The following is a 22,228-nucleotide window of genomic DNA, read 5'->3' on the forward strand; positions in this document are numbered from 1 at the left end:
GTGACAAAAACAGTCGGTCTACTATATTCTTACTTTGTTTGCTAATTGTTTTGCTGCATGTAAACTCTTTGTTGCATTAGCTCTTGTTCATGACATCATGTCTGGAGACAGGGTCTGATAGACTTACATGTGGAATTGGAGATTTAAATTTCAAATCTGCCTCTGCCTGGTTGAGTGGCTTTAGGGTCCTCGTAACCTCTACAAAGTTGAGTTTCTGGGTCTGAAACCTAAGGACAGAGGTTATCGTAATACATTTGGGCTGCTATAACAAAATACCAGAGCCTGGGTAGCTTGTGAACAACAGAAATTTATTTTTCATAGTTCTGGAGGTTGGAAGTCTAAGATCAGGGTGCGAGCAAATTCACAGTCCGGTGAGTATCCTCTTCCTGGGTCACAGTTGGCGTGTTTTCTCTGTAACCTCCCATGGCAGAAAGGTCGAGGGACCTCTGTGGGGTCTCTTTTATGAGGGCACTAATTTTGTTCATGAGGGCTCTAACCTCATGACCTTATCACCTCCCAAATGCCACACCTCCTGATACCATCACTTAGGGGGTTAGGATTTCAACGTATGAATTTTGGGGGAGGCAAATGTTAAATCTATAGCAGAGGTACTTTCCCCATAGGATGAGGGAGAGGGAAAGTATGTAAGCACCTGTCATAGGGCCTGGTGTGGAGCAGATGCCCCATACAGATGTTATTACAAAATATTGAGTATAGTTCCCTGTGCCATAGAGGAGATCCTTCTATCTATTCTATGCCTTCTTTGAATGACCGTAGCACTTGTTGTCTGTATCATTTTTATGTCTGTTGTTGCTTTGTGACTGAAAATGAAAAATTTCTATTTGTCCATGTCCTGGCCCTTACATAAAAATGTGTTCGTTTATCTATTTCATATTTATTGACTACATCTTAGACACCGTGTTAACTGCTGGTTCTAGATGTTAGTAAAATATAGACCTTCCTGCTCAAAGGGTCACAGTATTTGTGGGAAAACAAAAAAACGAACAACCTATGTCTCTAAGAGCTTTGTACTTCCCAAAGAGAACACACCTCGTAGGTACAATAAATACATGTATCATACGTAAATGTATAAATAGTTAATGGGATTATACACCTGAGATAACTGCTTTTCGATTCTGAGGAAATGATGATTATATTTCACCAGGAGCTCAATACCACTCTGAGAATGAGGGCTTAACCCCCGACTTGACTCACTGCATCGCTTTCCTATATAAAAATAGACAAGTCTGTACATACGCTCTAGAAAAAGGCTTATCTGGCATGCATTTCAGATAGCAAGAAGAAAACTTCAAGAGGTTCAGAGAAGCATCCAGAAGCTCAGATGACTGTCTGGCACTAATACAACTTGCTTGACAGGAAAATAGAGCTGTAAATCTCACAAAACTAGATGATCTTTTAAGAATTTCAAAACCTCCTGCTATTAATTGGAAATCCTAGAAGAATAGCTTCTTTTAAAATGTACTGATAATATGCTTTACAGCTTAATATTCAGAAGCCTATGTTTTGGCTAAGTGAGCTTCAGGAAGGAAGGAAATTTGTGGTTTACCTCCACTTACTTTGGAACCGCTGGTTCCAAACATCTACTTCTATGCACAGTCATCATCTGTAAAATGGAGGCAACTCTAAGACAACAGAGTTACAGAGATGTTGCACAGCTCCATGTGTCAGTGTCTTCATTTGTTTCAGAATACCAATAACATCTAAGCTACTACTGAAAGAGTGCTATATTATTTGGGGTCATCTAGTGCAACTCTGTCAAAGTAAAGAAAAGGGACCTAGAATGACTATAATTTTCCCAAGAGGACACAATTATTTTATGGTAAATCTGGGACAAGAACCCTGATCTCTTTGATCCCATTCCATTGTTCTTTCATTGGGTTCTGAACAGCCCAGAGAAATAAAGAGAAATAAAACTCCTGTGTGCTGTGTCACTGGTACAGGACATGGCAAGATTGGAATTGGAGCATTACATATTAAGAGGTATCTGAGAAATTCTTCAAACTAATTGAGATATATACCAGGTACATAGAACACAGTATGTTTTATGAAGATGATTCTGTGCAATGAACAGAACTGGTAACACACACTGGAAGGTGAATTCTCATTTTCTGGCCCCTTGAAAACTCCACCTCAACATACACATTAAAATAAACATTTGAACTGGGTCATATTTAATTCTGCATGCTCTTGTAAGTCAGCAAAATATTCCATATATCATTTAAGTTGTCACTCACTTTTTAACTTGACTTTCAATTTCTAAAATTCTTTCCAAACATAAAACAGAGGTGGGAAAATGGTATATGGGAAGCTGCAGAGATGAAATAAGCTTACTTCATTCGGCATAAAGATGAATATCCAAACAACTTCTTCATGGCTGAAAGTGTCCAAATCTACTGTCTTCATTTTGTAGTCAAGGCTTCCGGAAAAATATGCTAATGGATTCCTTATTACCCGAATGCCCCATATCAGTTTCAGTAGGTATCATTACATATTATGGAAATTTTTCTCAGTGACGGTGAAAGACATCCTGGCTGAACATCCCCCTGCCCATGACACAGAGATGATGGTCTCAAGCTATCTTGAAGGCACTGGAGCCCACACTATCCGTTACTAATATTAATGGAGGATAAAACTTCATATTCTGTTTGCTCTATATTTGTTAAATCACTTCTTCCCTTCATTAAACTGGATGGCCCATAATTGAGTCTGTAGTGTGTCTATCATTGGAAACTGAACAAATTTTTGTTGGTTTTATTAACGTCATACGTTTCTAGGGAGGGTCTATTCAATAACTAAGTCTAGTTTCACAGTTACAAATAAATTATGATGTAACTTTGAATAAATTAAGCTCATCATAAAGGAAGGATACTGAGAGTTGCTACTACCCCTTCCTTGAGGGGCTCTTGTAAAGCACTAAGTAAAGTAACACAGGTGTATATGTATGCATATATTTTCAATGATATTTGTACAGACTTAAAAAGAACTCTACAGAATGCATTATAAAAACCTTAATGCTGTGTGTCCCTAGTTCCCAGCTCTCTCATTAAAACTACTTAAATGAACACAATCTTATCTGTTAGGATACTACTTCTTGCAGTACCCTGTCCCAACCATTTGCCATCCTCTTCCCATTAGTCCTCAAGTCAGAAGCCCCGAAGATCTGTTCATTAATTTATGAACACATTTCTTCATCCAGCCAAGAAAATTGATTGATCCCTTACCAAATTTCAGGCACCCTTCTTCAGTATGATTTATAGGCATGTTCAGGAAACACAGCAGTGATTAACACAGATGAATATAGTCTCTCTTGAGCTGAGGGGGGAGACAAAAGTAAATAAGCAAATATAAAAACATAAGTATAGTGCTTCCCTGGTGGCGCAGTGGTTGAAAGTCCCCCTGCCGATGCAGGGGATACGGGTTCGTGCCCCCGTCCGGGAAGATGCCACATGCCGCGGAGCGGCTGGGCCCGTGAGCCATGGCCGCTGAGCCTGCGCATCCGGAGCCTGTGCTCCGCGTCGGGAGAGGCCACAACAGTGAGAGGCCCGCGTACCGCCAAAAAAAAAAAAAAAAAGCTATGAAAACAAAACCTATGGATGGAGACCTACATGAAAGATGGAAGAGTATAATAATGGCCAGAGTACATTACTGTGGCAGAAGCAGCAGCCCTTAAGGAGGACAACTTTATAAATTACAAATTGGATTTAAATAGACAGGGAATTGAAAGTGGAGACATTATTTTCTGCAGAAGATGATGGACAGGGGAGAGCAAAGAAAATAAAACTGAGATTGTTAACAAAATGCAATGCTAAGCATATAAGTTAGGACTGAGTCCTTAACTTTCATTTTTATTAATGACTGGGTGAGTATAGATTACTGACTACACAGAACCAAGCCTGGGAACACATTTTATATTTATGATCTTTGTGCCTAAAACTAGATTCTCCTGCAATTTAATATGACACTAGGACAATGACTGGCCAAGTTTTAGATTAATCACTCTTACACAAAGATTTTTCATTCATATAATCTCAAACAAATACTGCGTCACCAATTAAGTTCCAGATCCTATTCCAGTTATCGGCCCAGGAATAAACACTTGACTCAGGAAGAGCCAATTAAAGCCCTCCTTTAGAGTTGATCGAGAGCTTTAAGGTTAGAGTATTTCAATCTTATGAAATTTTTGTAAAACAAAATTATTTCAAAATCTACTAATTATTCTTTAAGTTCTAGAAACTGCATTCTGTGACTAAGAGGACAATTTATTTGCCGTCGTTTCTGCTCTGCCCACTTTATGTTTCTGGTATTGTGAGATAAAGGCAGTGGGGAATGGCAAACCAATTCTGATTCATTCAACACATGAGTGCTTCTTAGGTACAAAACACCATTCTGAACATTGTCCGAGGTAAAAAGATAAATAATACCTAGCCCCTTATAATACCTAGCCCCTTACCCTCAAGGATCTTCCAGCTTAGCAAGGGAAATAAAACATGCACACAGATGACTGCAACAAAAAGAAGATAATGATTGCTGCCAGATGTTTGGGGAGAATGAGTAGAGCAAAGAGAGAACACAGAATAAGGCAACATTCAACAGTCAGCCAAGAACTATTTGTTGAGCAGTTGCAAGCTGTGACCTGGAAATGGAAGAGGAGAGCATAAATCTTCACATGGGCAGGTGAAAAATCAAGTGTTATTACTTGTAACACAGCTCTTCAAATATATTTTTTGGCACCAAGTGCCTACTAAATAGCCTTAAATTAAAAACTAAATAAGGATACAGTCTCTATCAAATATAGCCTGAGGTACTGATGCCTAAATACTAGGATCACAGTATTTGTGTCCCCAAGGATGCCTTTCTATTGCTTTGCTTTTTTCCCCTTTCCAAATTGCTTTTTTCCCCTTTCCAAAAAAGCAAAGCAATAGAAAGGCATCCTTGGGAACACAAATTAGCTAATGCTGCCTTAACAGGATATCTATTGCACTTGTTCCAGCCTTTTTGATCCAATGTATTGAATAGCAGAATAGGTGAGTTACAAGAGGATATTCTGACTTCAAACAACAGAAATAAAATACTATATAATTGAAAAAAAAAAAAAACAGAGGCAATCTTTCAGGCACATGTGGATCCAGGAGTTCACATGTTTTAACCAGGTCCCTTTCTCTCTTCCCCACCCCTTCTTCTCTCTGCCTTTTCTCCTCTCTGGTATCTCTCATTATGGGATTCAAATATTTCCCTGTTTATGTGGGAGCTTCTGGCACAGCTGCAGGCTTATACTCTCGCAGCTCCAGGGCTGCCTGGAAGGGGCGGGCGCATCACAGCATAAGGTTGCACAAGGTGTGCACTTATATAGCAGGGCATCACATCTATGAGTGATGGATGATCACATTGTATGCAGGGGTAGCTTCGCATAGTGTTTTGTTTGTTTGTTTGTTTGTTTGTTTGTTTGTTTTTTTGCGGTACCCGTGCCTCTCACCGCTGCGGCCTCCCCCGCTGCGGAGCACAGGCTCCGGACGCGCAGGCCCAGCGGCCATGGCCCACGGGGCCAGCCGCTCCGCGGCACGTGGGATCCTCCCAGACCGGGGCACGAACCCGCGTCCCCTGCATCAGCAGGCAGACTCCCAACCACTGCACCACCAGGGAAGCCCTTCGCATAGTTTTTACATCACTTTTCTTGAAGATGGCAGTAAAATGGTATGTTTTTACAAAATCAAATAGTGTAACATTGTCCAAAAGATATACATAAAGCATTTAGAGGAAGGAGGCTCCTTTTTCTTTTAACTCCGGCACGGATTGTCTATTGGACAGTGGTAACCCTATGTCATCACCCTCGTTACTCCAGCAGAAGTCCAGGGATTAGCCCTGCATAACTCTTGTTAGCCTCTATTCCCTTCCTTGAACACTGTAGCCAGAAGGTTTTTTTCCTCCTCAAACCTTAAGTATTGAAACCTGGAGGAGGGGCATGTCTGAAAAGAAAATGATGGACTGGACTCTCCCTAGAAGGACGGTAAATGGGTGGTCAACAAGAAAAAAAATATCCTCTGTACCAGGAAATGTTTGAAGTGTTGTTTGGGTATCAAAAAATGGGTGCCCTACACATAAAGCAACAAAGGATATTGGTCTAAAAAGAACACCATGGCCAAAGGTGCATGGCCTATTTCAACAGAGGATTTGAAAGTTAAAAGTTAACCTGTAAAACATTCAATTCAATTTCATCATTTTACAGATGGGCAAAGTAAAACTCAGGCACAGGAACAGAAGTGCCAAGGTCATACAGGTGGTTGGTGGAAGACACAACCAACTTCCCAACTTCTGACTTTTTAGGTGTGTGTGTGTGTGTGTTGTTTTATTTATGTGCAAGGACATTTTTCTTTAGTACACTAACATTACAACAGAAAGTATAGTCTTGTTTTGGTTTTCTCTGCGCCCTCAATTCTGTATAAGACAGTTTCGCTGCACTCCAACAGAAAGGCTCAGCAAGAGTAGAGACCACCATAAGCAGTACACGTGGGCACCAAGGGCAGATACATTGCCCTTCCTTGTGTAGGAACTAGGGCCACTTGTTGCTTTACTGGGCCAAGTTTGGGCTGGACCTGCAGGATGGGACACCTTTGAAAAACAGCTTCCTAACTGCACTACAACCTGCTCTGGCATCCTGATTCCATTCCCCAAACCCCCCAAATTTTCAGCCAGAAAAAAAAAAAAGAATGGATCACTGGATCACTGGATCAATAGGGAGATTTCTGTCTGCTCCTCCTACTGTCACCTCTTTCTTGCTATTTCCTGCCCGAGGAAACCTGACATCAGCCCAAAAGCAACTCTGGAAATGGGTAGGAGGGAGCCTTACACCTGTCAGCGCCAGAGAAGAAAGTGCGCTCTGCAGAGTTCTCAGTTGTTCCATCTCTTGCGATGAAAGGAAGAAAAGGAGCGAATCCGCCACAGATTTACTGGAGACCAGGGTTACTTCATCCGGCTCCGGCCACAGTAACCCCTGAAGACCAAAGATGCATTTCCATTCCCAGCATTTCTTGTTGGCGTCTTTCCCTACAGGCTAGCCCAGTGCCTGGCCCCGGAGAAGTCTCTGCGTAAAGGTTCTTTAGATCATAAATCAGGCTCCTGTGTGTTTTTCTTAGGTAAAACTGGCACAGACGAATTAGCAGTAGAGACTGGGCTCTCCCTACTACCCTGCATGCTTGGCGGCATCACTTTCGACTACCTCGCATTCTCCCGGCGCTGACAGCCCCGGCTCCGGACCTCAGGGTTGGAAGCAGTCAGCCCCAGCTAGAACCGCCCTGTCCGGGGCTGATGCCACCCTGTGCCTAGAATGTGCGTGTGGGTGCAGGCGGGCGAGCGAGCGGCTTCTACAGTGAGACCGAAGCAGGAGCTCAGCCTTCGCCTGCGACCTGCAATCCCCAGATTCCCTGGGGATCTCGAAACTCCCAATCGGAGGTACTCCCCCCGCCCCACAGCCGCCCACCCATTCCCTCCCCCCTTACCTCAGCACGCAGCCCCTCCCTGCGTGATGTTGCAAAACCGTGGGGAGGGTGGGCGCTGGGAAGGGTGGGGAGAGCCTGAGAGCGAGCGAGGGTGGGAGGGAGTGGGCGGAGGAGGAGAGGGAGCCGAACGCGCATTTAAAGCGATAGCCATCCTCGCTCTCTCCCCAGTGCTGGGCTGTTGGAGAGCTCGAGCTGCAAGCCACCGAGCGCGAGCTCGAGCGCGGCGCGCTGGCCAGGGAACCCGAGAGCGCACGGCGCCCCAAGCTGGCAGGCGCCGCGGGACCCCCCATCCTCGCCGGCTGCCCTTCCCCGGGCGCCCCTACCCCCCTCGCCCGCAGGAGACCCTGGGCTTCACCGGAGGAGCTCACCCCAAGGGGCCAGGACTCCGGCGGGCCCGCCACCGTCCCCTCCAGTGCCGCCGCCGCCGCCGCAGCCGCGGGAGCAGCATGGTCCAGCTGGGGAAGCTGCTCCGCGCCCTGACTTTGATGAAGTTTCCCTGCTGCGTGCTGGAGGTGCTTCTGTGCGCGCTGGCGGCGGCGGCGCGCGGCCAGGAGATGTACGCCTCGCACTCCATTCGGATCGAGGGGGACGTCACCCTCGGGGGGCTGTTCCCGGTGCACGCGAAGGGTCCCAGCGGAGTGCCCTGCGGCGACATCAAGAGGGAGAACGGGATCCACAGGCTGGAAGCGATGCTCTACGCCCTGGACCAGATCAACAGCGATCCCAACCTGCTGCCCAACGTGACGCTGGGAGCGCGGATCCTGGACACTTGTTCCAGGGACACTTATGCGCTCGAACAGTCGCTCACTTTCGTCCAGGCGCTCATCCAGAAGGACACCTCCGCAGTGCGCTGCACCAACGGCGAGCCTCCGGTTTTCGTCAAGCCCGAGAAAGTAGTTGGAGTGATTGGGGCTTCGGGGAGTTTGGTCTCCACCGTGGTAGCCAACATCCTGAGGCTTTTCCAGGTAGGGGGGCGCTCCCTCCGGGGCAGAGCGCGCCGTAGCTCCCTGCGCTCTTTATCCTGAAGGCTGGCTTGGACTCCAGGGGTGCGGGGTCTGGTCAGCCTTCGCTCATTTCCACCCTGGAGATCCTGCCGAATCCCTCCCACCTCACCCGAGGAGGTACTTTCCCTGCTTGATTCATTTCCCTTCCATCTCTCCCCTGTCCGCGCTCCGCTCCATCCGGCTTGACATTCTGGATTTATGGCCCCATTGACAAGAAACAGTCTCCGAAAAACAAGGCGATGATTTAAATGGGTTTGCATTCGAGTGAAATATGGTTCCAAAACAGGCTTGTAAAAGTGCCGGGCGGGCTCCTGTGAGAGCCACCTAGGCGCAAGGAATATGAAAGATGAGAAGACGCCTAGAAACTAGGCATTTCTCAACCCCCCAGCTACCCTGCCCCAAGCCGCCCGACAAGCTGCAGCTGCCTTGGAAAATTTCGAGAAGCGCTTAGGGAGGCACTTCTTAAACCGAAGGCTAGGTCTTCACCTACATTTGGACGTGAATTGCCCATTTCGCTCGGGTTGGATTTCCCGACCTGTAACCTGTCTCTGCGAGGGCATGGGGCGGAAGGCGTGGGGACTGTCCTCAAGCGGGGAGAAGCCACCGGCAGACGTGCCCCCAGGTGATTTGCTCTGGGCAGTTGTTTGCACCGTCTAAACTGCCTTTGCGATCCGGCCACTGGCAGGAGCCGGGCGATCAGCTTTCTACTCCTGCCAGCTCAGAGCCCGGAGGTGAGCTCATGCTAACTGCGAAACACAATCGCTTTCTCTGCACCCACCCTGTGCCCATCCTTTCCCACGACCTCCCTAACGCAGCCCCCAACCCCAGTCCTGGGTTTTGAGGACGATTCTCAGAGCCAGACAAGAAGGCGCCTGGAGGGAGGCAGTAGGGTGCGCCGAGCAAGGCCGGGCGGTCCTCTAGCTCCGGGTGCAGGCGGGCAACGGCGGAAGATGCGAGGACGGCGGATCGGGCCAGCTGAGCCGTGGGCGGTGCTGCAGTGCTCTCTCACCGCCTGCTCCCGCAGCCTCGGCCCCACAGCTCCTGTGCCGCCCTGGGTATAGATGGATGGCTTCTGGATGAAGAAATTGAGTTTCAGGGTCTGCGTGACTATGGGTTCTCTTGTTTCTCTGTCTTTCTTCCTGTGTGTCTCTCTCCTTGTGTCTCTTTCTCCCTGCTGTTTTTTTTTTTTTTTTGTCTCTCTGTTTTTATGTTCTCCTTTTCAATTTCTGCCTCTCTTTTCCTTCTCTACCCCTGTATCCAAGTTTTTTGTTCATCTCTGTCTTGAAGTGATCCTTTCCTAATGCACAGCTCTCTCCCTGCCTGGTAGGACCCAAGCTCAGTTAGTCCCTTCTCCAGATGTTCTGGCTGACCCTTATGCTCCCCGTAGCTAAAAAGTTGGCTCCCTCTCAAGTGCCTTTCCTGAAGCATGTTGGGTTTCTGGAGGGGACTCCTTGTGATTCAAGCTGTCACTACATCAGCACCCAGGAGTATGAAGTTTGTGTTTGTGCCAGAAGGAGGGGTGCCTGTCTAAAGCTGCAGCCTGGTATGGCCCCTCTGAGCCTCTGAGCATCTCTAGCACCTCTTGAGTATGCCACCATGGAGATCTCTAGATGTTTGCAAGGCCAAAAGTGCTTCTGGGCAGCCTTCACTTTGAGGTAATGCTTTCAGGAAGAGCCTGGGTTGTTGTAAGCAAAACCCAGAAGCACTTCCTTTACCTCTGAGCTTAAACTAGAGAACCTGAGGAGGCAGCGCTGCAGGGAGGATGAGGCCAGAGGTCGCCTGAGAACCACAGGGGCAACTCACAGTATTTTTACTGGAGCTCTGGGGGTTGAAGACACATTTGCTGTTTGACATTTTTAAAATTATTTTGGTGCCTTCACTTGGAGCTTGGGCAGTACTGCAGAGGGGCCTGCCTGTTGAAAAAAGAGTGAAATCTTAGTCAAGAGAGAGCTTGCCGACTAGGCTGAAGGAATGTGTTTGCTGAAAAAGATTCCAGGGGGAGCTGATTCCTTCTCTGGTGTGTGGATCTGAGGCACTTGCAAGAAAAGAGAACGCTTGCCTTACGCTTAGTTCCCCCGTTCCCTGCACTGGGAAGGAAAGGAACTGAATGCCAACATTAGCAGTGTGGGTTGGGACCAAAACCATTCAGAGAAAACACTGTCATTTTCCTCTAATTTGCAAATTGCAGCTATTCATGTTGGATTGAACAGCTGAGGGAAAAGAGCCCCCAGTTTTCACCTGCATTTATTGAGAAGAGGCTGGTAGTAGGAGGGATGCACCAACTTGTAGCTTGTGCTGCAAGCTGGATATAAGCTTGGTGTGAGCATCCTGGTTAACCACTGCCCATGTTCAAATATACAGAGATAGATTCCAACAATCTCTTCCCGTAGCCTTATTTTTGCGTGTGATCTTAGAAGCTCCTGGCATGTAAGTCCAGTCCCCAGTTTCCCAGCCTCTGTAAACCTGCAAAATGAATAGAGAGAATAGGGGAACACAGACCCATTGTTCAAAGACACAGTCACTTTAGGGAAAGAAGAAAAGAACGGGTAGGTGAATCTTCTCTGGGATTGCAGGGTTCAGCTCAATGAAGACTGTCCTGTATAAAAGAAACTCCTCTAAATGGTTGAATTCTTAGCTCTCCAGAGATCTGAATTTTCTTTTCCCCAGTCCCTGTGGGTTGCTGTGGGGAATGTGCCAAACCTATCATTTGAGATAAAAATTTATGGTGAGGTAAGCTTCTAGGCTGGGGGAAGGAAGACTTAGTGACTGAAATGGGGGATGCTAAGCACTGGGGGGCAAGAAGGAACAAGGAGATAGTAATGGATGTAACAAATGCTGCAGCTGCCAGCAAAGCCTGGATTGAACTTCCTTCCTGAAAATGAGGACCCGGGCAAGAATGACCACTCAGATGTAAACAGTGTCTCTGACTGGGCATTCTCATCTGCCTGCCGGTGGGCCAGAGCTGAGTCCTTTCTCTCCTCTGTATGCACGCTGAATTGGTTAGTAAGTGACATGTCAGAGGACAGGAATCATATTCAGTGGATCTTTCAAATCCAGGAGTTTGAGGCTAATGAAATTAGTGTGTGGCCAGGGCTCTGCCAACTAGAATTAAGTCACTGCAGCCACCCTGCAATGCATTTTCAGCCTGAAGGGAGCATCAGGGAGGAATTTCGGGAGATTTGTTTCTGAGCCTGTACAAAATAATACTCTCCTAATGCTAAGAAAGATTAAATGTAAATTAATATTGACTACGAGTAACATATTTAAAAAATAATCGCCGAGTGGGGGATGGCTTAAAGTGGAGAGATTATATAATATGGTGTCCAAAGAATAAATCTCTCCTGACCACTGTTTCATGGGCTATAAGTAAGATATATTACAATGGAAATTAATGGGAACGTTTTTAGTCAAGGCTTCTCTGCTATTGGCTTGAGAGCAAACACTCTGAGAGTATAAATTACTCTTGCTATGTGCTGACTCTGAATGAACAATATTTCATGTGCAGCGACATGGTCTAAGCTATAGACTTGGAATTGAATGGCATCTGTTTCAATTGTTTTGTTCTCTCAAGAGCAACTAGATAGAAAAAAGTGGTCAATTTGACCCTTGTGGGAGCGTGTTGCAAATCTCAACCTGTGTCCCTCATACCATAAATGAAATACATTTGTAAATTTGTAAGTGTTTTCCTTCTGTTCATTGATGCTTGAGTATAATCTCAAACTTTGGGAGCAACACTTTATACATAAGTACTTGGTTTTCTTCCTTTCTTCTTTCTCTTTCTCCTCTCTCTCTCTGTTTCTCTCTCTCTCTTTCTCCATCTTATGTAATTGGATAGAACCGGGCACCTAGGATGATGTGGTGTTACTATAGTGGGATTTAAAAAAAAAATCAACTCTAACTTACCCTTTTAAAAATTTCATAAATACAGGTGTCGGTGCCATTTGGAATAGTCTCTATAACAATTTCTGTCTCCACATTTACTGTGTTTCAGCAAATTTACCTAACAGATGGTGAGTGGGCAATTTTTAAAGGGGCATTTTTTAAAAGAGCGGAGAGGGAAGGAATTAGAGACAGGCACATACTATATTTGAAGTTACCTCCACGTGTATTTTATGTATGTATACCCATACAATTAAGAAGTCTTTGGATGTTTTATCTTCAAGAATAATTCAGATAATGGATTACTTGAATATCATAAACATTTAGGGTTTAACAGATTTGTTACATATAGACGTTGTATCATGGATTTAAAAGACCATAGCCAGCGGGCAGCGGCGGGCGGAACGACCGAGGGGCGGCGCGGGCTGGGCGGCGGGTGCGGGGGTCCGTGCTTCCTCCTGGTGGAGGGCTGGGGTTCGCCGGAGACGCCGGGTTGCTCCGCGTTGCCAGGTTACCGAGCGCGTGCCCCGCGCCCGCTCTTCCGCCCGGGCCGCCCTCGGCGCTGCCTGAGCCGTGGTGCGGGCTGCGCGGGGCGTCGGTTCCGCGGAAGCCTGGGTAGGGCGCTGCGTGCGGGACTCTCGTCGCTCGTGGACGGGGCGCGAGCGCGCGGCGGACGTAGGGCGCCGACCTGGGGCTCCCCGGCGCTCCGGCTCCGCTCAGGGCGCCCGCTCAGGGGGCTCCGGCGCGAGGCCCCCTTTCTGGTCAAGATGGCGGCGCCCAGGCGGGCCGCGCCGAGGTGAGCTGGAGCTGGGCCCGGAGAGCGACGAGTCTGCCACGCCCAGGACTTGGACCCCGGGCTGGTCTCCAGTCTCCCGGGGAGCGGCGGGTGAGTGGACGCGGCCGCGCGTAGGTCCTTCTCGTGGGGTGGTCAGCTCTCCGTGCGTCCGCAGACTTCTTTCCTCTGATAGTCAGATCTGGGGTGGCCCAGGTTGGAGGCGAGGGTGCTTGATTGGGGAAACCTGAGGGGTTTAAGGACTCTGTTGGGATCGTTTCAGACCCCAGCAAGAAGCTGAGCAAGTTTCCTCCTGACTCTCTTCCCGGCTAAGTTTTCTCCCTTCTCTGAAGACGCTAGCTTTTCTGAATCACTTTGTTCCCCGGGGGGATACAGTTGGTGGTTCTGACCGTGGAACGTAGGACCCGGCGCGGGGAAGCCTGAGCTGGTTCTAGTTACTTTGTTTGCAAAGCACTTGTCTTGTCTTTGGAATCTTTGTGTATGTAACCAGCGTTGGGAAGAGCCAGCGTTTTCTCCTCCAAAACACTGCGAGGGGTAACTTTATACGTAAGAAACAAGTGGGCGTTCACATCCATCTCTTTTCCAACCACTGAGCCTTGGTTGTGTTTCCTTTCTTTAAGTTTGTCTCGTTTTGAAGTGATAACAAAAACAAACAAAAAAGACCATAGCCAATTACACAAAGTATATTCTAGTCTCAGTCCTGCCATTAATTAGCTATGTTACCTTAAGTCGTTTAATTTTTCTAGGCCTCATTTTTCTCATGTGATGTTTTTTCTTTGAAAAAGTATAGTTTCTAGAAGTCTCTAATCTCTGTGTCATAGTTCAGCTTGGAGAAAACCTGTTCTTATCCAAACTCCATGACATTGTATTTCCAGCTCCAACTTTGGACTTTGAGTGAGTTGGGGGCAACTTTTTAAGGATATTTTCACACAGCTTTTTTAGTTAATATCAGTCTAGCTGACTTGTCATACTCAGACTTTCTCCCATATTCTTTTACCAGTGTGTTCCTTAGTCATATATATGAAGACTGTTGTGGGAAAAATGACCTCCTGGGTCAGCTTACTGCATGGTCATCGACACAGGGCAGGGAGTAAGATTCTGTGGATTTTACAGAAGCAGATACAGGTTTCATTATCCATGTCCTCTCCCCTTTCATCTTACAAAAACAGCAGGCTTTTCTTGGAGAACTGCCAGATAATGCCATCCTGCCTCCTCACGGCCCCCCGCCCCCCCCCCCCCCCCCCCCCGGGATGAGTCTCCAGGGACTGAACTCCAGTAAAGCAGGTGATTGGCTCATGGGTAGGCATCTGACCTCGGCTAAGTCTATCAGATTCCTCCCCAGGACTTTTCTCTCAGAGAAAAATGGAAGAATTGTCTTTTCTCTCTGGAATTTCTAAGCTGGGGAGATACGACTCTGGGACTCCCAGTTACCATCCAGCACAAGAAGAGACTTTCTGTAAAATAAAGTCTTGCAGAGGTAAGCAGGGCTGAGCGATGGAGAGAGAGCTGGAACCCTGCTGATACTCTGGAACTTCCAGATCCAACTGTATCTGAATATGGCTGCATCCCTGAATTTCTAGTACTTGTTTGTTGAGGTGGTTGTTGTTGTTTGGTTTTTGTTTTTAAATTTCCTTTGACTATTTTGAATTTGTTTTCAGCCATGTGCATTTGAAAGCATCATAGCTAAAAGAGCTAATTTCCTACATTAATGTCAGGTTTGCTGAGTGGCATTCCTTAAGTGAAAAATAATATCCGCTATTTTCTTTAAATAAAATCCTTCTAGCTCAGGTTTGAGATATTCAAAACTCTGCCTCCTACCCCCCTCTTTTCCAACATTTACTATATCACGTTGAAGCATTTGTGACCACATCTTTCCCATCTAGACGCAGTTGAGAGAGAGAGCAAAGACTTCTGATATAAACTGCAACCTATACGCCTCCTACCTGGAAGCTTTAGAACATACTTGATTCTTGTTATTAAAGCAAATCTTTTGTTGTTGTCTCCAGGGCACAGAAGCATTTTCATGGCATAATGGAGTACAAAGTACATTAAGCCTAACTCTACTTCTCACCCTCTTTTACTTTAAATAGGCAGAAAAGAACAATCTCAAACACATTTTCCCAACAAATAAAATACATATACGATTATGTTTAGAAGACGTTTATGCAACATCTAGTTAGACTGATTAATTAATGGACCTTTCGCCAATTGGCACAGTAAATATGTATGTTCAATGTGCTTAATTAAAAAGAAGACAATAACATATTTTTACAGGTTGATTATCGGAGAAGAGTATTGTGCCAGCACACTTGATGCTACAGTATTGCATGTTTGACAGGTAATCTTCTTTCAATTATATTTACTGCTAAATGTTTCTTGGATCAAGCTATTAAATTATAAGGTCAAAAGTAAAATGGTATGAAATTACAATGATAAAGGGACACATATCCCACTTTATGAGAATAGAAGTTCTAATTTCTTTTCAATACTACTAGTAGTGACCACAGTACTAATTTGAGCCCTTACTATGAGCCACTGTGCCCATATACATTTAGTTCTTACAGTAGTTCTGCAAAGGGCATGTAATAATCCACACTGTAAAGCTGAAGAAAGTGCTTCTCATAGCTGAAAGTCACATAGCTGGTGAGTGGCAAAGTCTAGATTCAAACTTAGAGTCGTCTGACAATGCCCAGGTTGTTGACCACTATGTACACTGCTCAATTGTTGCACCAATAAAGAAGTGCTTGAAATAATTATAGATTTGCCTACCCCGAAACTGCAGTGATTTAAAGACATCAAAGTTGCCAGTTGCTTAACCACATCTACTTACAGTAAGAAATTACATTTTATTTCATTTCTAAAACAAGATTAATTCTGCAGGCCCATAGAAACTTGAGCACACAAATCCTACCTCCAAATGAAAGATGCTTGTTTTCCACTATTCAACAGATGGCCCTGTACAGAGGCAATAAACATATAGTAGAATTTTCATTCAAATAAATGAGAAGAGAGGTTTCTTCTTGTCCTGATTCAGTGCCCATCATTATGGATTATGATGGCTCGTCCCAAACTTTACTTCATTCACTCCACTCTTTCTACAAAACTCCAGTCATGGAATCCATCATTCAGATATATGTGCAAAGCGAAAGGACTGTATTAATACAGTTGCTGACAGTCAAGTTGATAGAGCACAGGAAATACATCCTAATAAATGCAACATTAATGTTTGTGTGGGCCTTGGAGTGAGGGGTAGAAGAATTTTCAGTTTAATGGAATATTTTGCCTCTTGCTATGAAAGTGTGGCTGAATAGTCTTGTAATTGGTCGTTTACAGAATCCTCCATCTCTGGGTTTCATGCTTTCTTTACTCTGCAGCTGTTGATTCCTTCTCTTGTTCTGGATGGAAGATAGCAACGAAGCCACTTCAAAGGGCTCAGCCTGCCTTTCTGTGTTATTGTTTAGATGAAGATATTTCCATTTATTAAAGCACACTATTTAAACATTTTTATCATGTTTCAAACTTGACTGTGTTCTGAAGGTATGAGCACAGGCAGACATAATGGGGGATGTTTTCCAGGAGAGAACATAGACCATACCCTTATCAAAGGAATTATCAGAATTTTCATGTATGGATTGAGAATCAAATTCTGGAGTTAGACCTGAATTTAAATTCATACTCACAACTTATTACCAGTCTCATCTTGATCAAACGGTTACCACACTTCTCATCAATTTCCTTATCTTTGAAAGCGGAATAAGAGAAGTATGCCTGGTGGAGTTACACATAAAGCTCATCTGATAGAATATTCATAAGGATTTTGCACAAAATATACATGGAAATATTTTAGCACCGAGTTCAGCATGCAATTCATCTTCAATACATTTAAGAGCTATTATTTTATTATTATTATGCTATCATTAAATATCACTGTTACTTAAATGTCATTATTGCTTAAATTGCTGTAAAACTACCGCAATAACCCATGATGAATTCCCCTCTTCTGTTTCCTTTGTTTAAATGGAAAATATGTATATAAATCTAGACAGAGAACACTTCAGCGATCCTATTCAGTGGAGTGAGAATTTCCATGGCACTGATTAAAACAAATCCTGAATTGCATGGACTTAAGATAGCAGAGAGGGGCTTCCCTGGTGGCGCAGTGGTTGAGAGTTCGTGACCCGATCCGGGAAGATCCCACATGCTGCGGAGCGGCTGGGCCTGTGAGCCATGGCTGCTGAGCCTGTGCGTCCGGAGCCTGTGCGCCGCAACGGGAGAGGCTGCAACAGTGAGAGGCCCGCGTACCGCAAAGAAGAAAAAAACGATAGCAGAGAGGCTAAGAGATTTGAAGTTAGACATCCCCAAGTGTGAATTCTACTGTGACCCTCTTCTAGCTCTAGAACCTTGAGGAAGTTACTTAAACTTTCTGAGCTTTACTACTAGTTTCCTCATCTGTATCTTTTTCAGGACTATTTATCAAGGATCTTCCTGTTCTCTATGCTTGGACGTATCAATGAATAAATTAGACAAGAGCCTTTGCCTGCGTGCTCCTTCTTGTGTGCTTTCTCCCTCCTTACACTCTCGTGTGGAAACGGATGTTATAAATAAATTCTGTGCTTTGTCACAAGTTGATGGGCGCTACGGGATAAGGAAAAGGATGTGAAGCTCACTGAAGAGACTTGGGTTGGGAGTGCTGGAGGAGTGTACAGGTAGGTTCTGATTTTAAATAGGGTAGTCAGGGTGGATTTTATAAGTTGACATTTGAGCAAAGACTTGAAGTGAGGGAGTTGTCAGAATGTATGATGGGGAGACCACTCCCTGGGAGCAAGAATAACCAGTCCCAAAACTCTAAGGCAGAAATATGCCGGGCAGCTTGGAGGAATATCAAGGAGGCCACCCTGGCTGACTTAGTCAGTGGGGAGGAAGAGACAGCAGGACGGCTGGAGGTCGGATATGTGATGGGATGGATTGGGTAAGTCCTGGGAGGCCATCACATGCATTGTGTCTTTTACTCTAAATGTAGGCAGCCAGGGGCAGGATTTTAGCCGAGGTGTGGCATGAACTGTCTCTTGTTTGAAAAGCATAACTCTATCTGTGGCCTTGAGGATGTGGGGAGAGAGTGGAGTCAGGGAGAATCTCGGGAGGCGACTACAGGATCCTCGAGGTCTATGTTGGTGGCCTGCACCAGGCTGCTAGCGGCTGGTAATTCTCAGAAGTGGCACATTGCGAAGGTTGTGACAGCATTTCGTGGTAGATTGAATGCAAGAATGGAAAGGAAGAGGGGGTCAAGGGTGAATTCGAGATTTAGGGCCTGGGGAACTGGAAAGGTGTGGTTACTGTCACCTAAGATGGAAAAAGTTTGGGGTAGAGCATGTTTGGGGCATTAAAGACCAGTTTTGGAGGTATAAGATTTGAGTTGTTTTCGTGACGTCCAAGTAGAGATGCTGAGTACACAGTTGGATACACAAGTCTGCAGTTCTGAAGAAAGGTCTAAACTAGAGATACACTTTAATACAATGGAGATATTAAGAATAATTACATGGAAGCGCTATTTTAAAGATAAAATGAAGTAATGCAATTAGCACTCTGTCTTCTCAAAACATTTAATAACTGTTAGCTAAAATAATTACCTGAAATGAAAAAATACCTATAGTTTGTTTTGTTGTTTGCAGTAAAAGTGAAGAAAATGTCACAATTATTTTAATAGTATTTGTGACACAGTAGTTTTAGTTAAGACACCATGACTACAAACATTTACAATAAACCTTTCAGTCTCCTACTTTTCACTCTGATAGGGTACTTGGAACCTTATTTTGTAAGGTTTAAGTTAGTTGTCATAGGGTACCTCTTTAATTAGAAGTAATTCTGAACTGTCTAGTTCCATGCAGTTTTATATACATATATGTATAATTATTATTTTATGATTTATCAAACTCAGTTGAAAATTTGCATCACTGATATACATTAGAATTTAAGCATTTGCCCAGGTATTCAAGGAAAAAAATGTACTTGTCTTGTAATTTCCATAGGGGTACTTACTTTCACATCTTCCCTTCACTTTGCAATCGAAAACATGGCAGGGGAAATATTACCTTACTGGTCTTTGAGTTCCCCTTAGCTATCTGCAAGTCCTTAAACAGCCTTTGTGGCTTAACCAAAATTCTCTTCCATCTTCATTCCGCTAACAGATAGATATTGGTCTAAGCATGTACTTATACTAAAAAATGCATGACCACGTTGTCTCTACACATCTATAATTTTATGTTAACACTATCATTATGTAAGCTATACTTTAATTGTAATTATAACAGATTTTATGTCAACACACATCCATTTCTAGTGTTCATCTGGTGTTCAAGGGGAGAGCAGCATGTCGTAAATTTTATCAAAATATAACATCTGAAGAATAGAACAGAGGGTAATTGTGTAATTCGGTATTCACTCTAATTAAGTTCAGTGGAGTTGGCATAATAGAATTAAGATGAAAAAAAAAAAAGACATTGAGGTACCATGGCTCCCTCTCCTAACACACCCTTTTCGTATCTGAGAGCAGAGACTCAGCACCTTTCTGTACAGAAATGGAGACAGGAAGAGGCCAGAGGATGAATGACAGGCACGAATGAGGTGGAACTTTGAAGAGCAACATGGAAATGAAATACTTCTTTTGTATTTGGTAGGTGGGGAAAATGTACCAGCGTGTATGCCTACTGGGACCACGTTTTCCAGAACAGTTAAGCCCAGTGTCAACTATGCTGTCCCACCTTCCTCGTAAGTAGGAACATACTGTTACTTGAATCTTTGCTTCCTGTTTCTTGATACCTGGTTGAGAAGATTATCACAGGAACTGCATCTTGTTAGCAAATACACTGTTTTGAAATGATTGACACTCACTGAAGAGTGGCAACTCCAAGCTTGCTCTCTCTTGATCTTGGACTATTTAAGTCTGGAGTGCAGGAGTGGGTTATGGGGAAAGACCATTGGAATTCTTATGTCTTCAGCATAATGGTTATAGCATAATGGTTAGGAGTGTAGGTGCTGGTTCAAATCTCTGCTTTCCACTTGCTAACCATATGAGCTTGGGCAATTTACCTGATTACCTGAACCTCAATACTCCTGCCTATAAAATGATGTTAATAATATTTCATCCCCATAGACTTGTTTTCAATGTTAAAACGAAGTCACTTACACCAAGCACTTAATACAATGCCTAGAGCATAGTAAAGTCTACTATTATTACTATTACTACTACTATTATTATTATTACTATCACGATGCCAGGTGCTATTTTTCCTATGCCTTATTCCATTATCTTCTGCCCTGTCTCCCCATTTCTGTCTTGTTTCTGTACAAGGGTAGGTTTGTCACAGAGCATTTTCTTTCCCTAGTGTCTGACTCTTAGTCATCAAGGTGACTGGTCCACGACCCGGCGTTCATTGCTGCTCGTTGAAGCAACCCATTTTGAGAAGGGGAGTTGGATATTGATGCCAAGTTGGGTCAAGGAGAGAGAATTTTCTCTCTTCTGCACTCAGAGAGCTAAGTGAAATATTCAGGCCTCAGAAGGAGAATCAGGCAAAGGGCAACATGCTTAATTTCATACCTTAGTGATTAAGAACAAGTCAGACAGGCTGGATTTGAACTCATTTCCGTCATGTACTGACAACGGGATCTTAGATGCTTTTGTAACCCGTCTGAGGCTCAGTCAACATCTGAAAGAGACGAATAACATTATCAGGACCTAGCGTATAGCCTCGTTGTAATAAGTGAGTAAATCCTTTTAAAATGTTCAGCACGTTGTTTGGCATATAAACACTTAATAAAATTTAGCTTCTTTGACTACTACCACTGCTAATATTATTAAGTAGCTGAGCAGATCCGAGGCCCATTTTTTTCTTAGATTGCACATAATCATTTGGACAACCAGCTCACATTGATCAACCGTTGCTTATATATAAACCCCCATGAACCCAAAGGTGCTTTAACTCTCTCCCAGTCAGAGCCTGTTCTGGGGGCAGAAGCAACACCGGCACTACCCCCGTCATCTTTGCCTTTATTGTCACTACACTCGCCTGCCGTACTGAGCACTTTCTGTTTGCCAGGCACCAAATTTAGCCCTGCGTATGCACTATAGCATATAGTTCTCACACTCAGGTGGGAGACATTATCATCATCCCCAACTTTCAGATAAAGACGCCGAGGTGCTGGAAAGGTAAGAAACTTGACCCACAGCAAGAGATGGAGCCGGAGTATTCAAACCCTTCTCTCTGACCTCAAGAACCCTTAAATATTAGCATACTACTACATCCTGGTAAGAAAATCTGCTTCCAGCCACTCTGGTGAGAGTAGAAGTGATTCTCAGTCCCCACATTCCTCTATTGCCCATGCCACCCTAGCCTCAGGACTAGGGGGGAAAGGAAGTGATCTCTTCAAAGAGCAGCCAAAGGGAACCTCCTCCCTTCTGCCTTTTCGTAATCAACTAACCAATATTTTATTTCCTTCTTAAGAGTCCGCACATGTTCCTTTTGGTACTTAGCTTGGCCTTTTAGAATTCTGACATTCTGTACGTGACTCATCCACTGTATTTCATGTTAATTTATTGAGGTCAAGTATAGGGTCTTACTCATCCTGAAGTCCAGTTATCCCCTGTCACATCTAACTCTGTTCTTTTCTTCTCGTAGGACATCTGCAGATATTTATTTGAATTTTGTTGAATTGTTCTCATCAATAGTACATTAAAAGTTATACAGAAAGTGCTTTCTTATAAGGAAAACCATCTAAATAGATTTCTAGCTCTTTACTTTTTATAGCACTATTGTAGAGATTATAGATCTCCAGGTAATATTTTTTAGATTGAGTTCTTCATATCATCTTATTTTTACATATAATGATAAATCTGAATTTTCTCTATCAAACCTCCGAGACTTCACTGGCTTGTAACTTAGCTTGTTGATTATGTGTTGTTGACTTTTCCATTTACAATGATATTTGATACTGGTAAGGATGGGGCTGGGTGGGAAGGTACATCTTAGGGCCATAAATTGGTT

General features: G+C 44.3%; 1 protein-coding gene and 1 long non-coding RNA gene across 3 annotated transcripts; both read left to right on the forward strand.

Moving 5' to 3' along the window:
• Positions 1-7,633: 7,633 nt before the first annotated feature.
• Positions 7,634-12,130, forward strand: LOC137218179 (metabotropic glutamate receptor 7-like). Its single transcript, XM_067724956.1, has one exon. The coding sequence runs from the start codon at positions 7,961-7,963 to the stop codon at positions 8,537-8,539; it is 579 nt and encodes a 192-aa protein (XP_067581057.1). The 5' UTR covers positions 7,634-7,960; the 3' UTR covers positions 8,540-12,130.
• Positions 12,131-12,954: 824 nt separating this feature from the next.
• On the forward strand, positions 12,955-22,197 carry LOC137218177 (uncharacterized). Of its 2 annotated transcripts, XR_010940511.1 has the most exons (4): positions 12,955-13,283; positions 19,865-19,955; positions 20,573-21,492; positions 21,863-22,197. It is a non-coding gene; the product is annotated as an uncharacterized lncRNA (long non-coding RNA). The 2 variants fall into 2 exon arrangements; XR_010940510.1 differs by lacking the exon at positions 20,573-21,492 and having other exon boundaries at positions 13,028-13,283; positions 21,863-22,188.
• The last annotated feature ends 31 nt before the right edge of the window (positions 22,198-22,228 follow it).

Source organism: Pseudorca crassidens, unplaced genomic scaffold (genome assembly GCF_039906515.1).
Source record: "Pseudorca crassidens isolate mPseCra1 unplaced genomic scaffold, mPseCra1.hap1 Scaffold_332, whole genome shotgun sequence".
NCBI classification, from domain to species: domain Eukaryota; kingdom Metazoa; phylum Chordata; class Mammalia; order Artiodactyla; family Delphinidae; genus Pseudorca; species Pseudorca crassidens.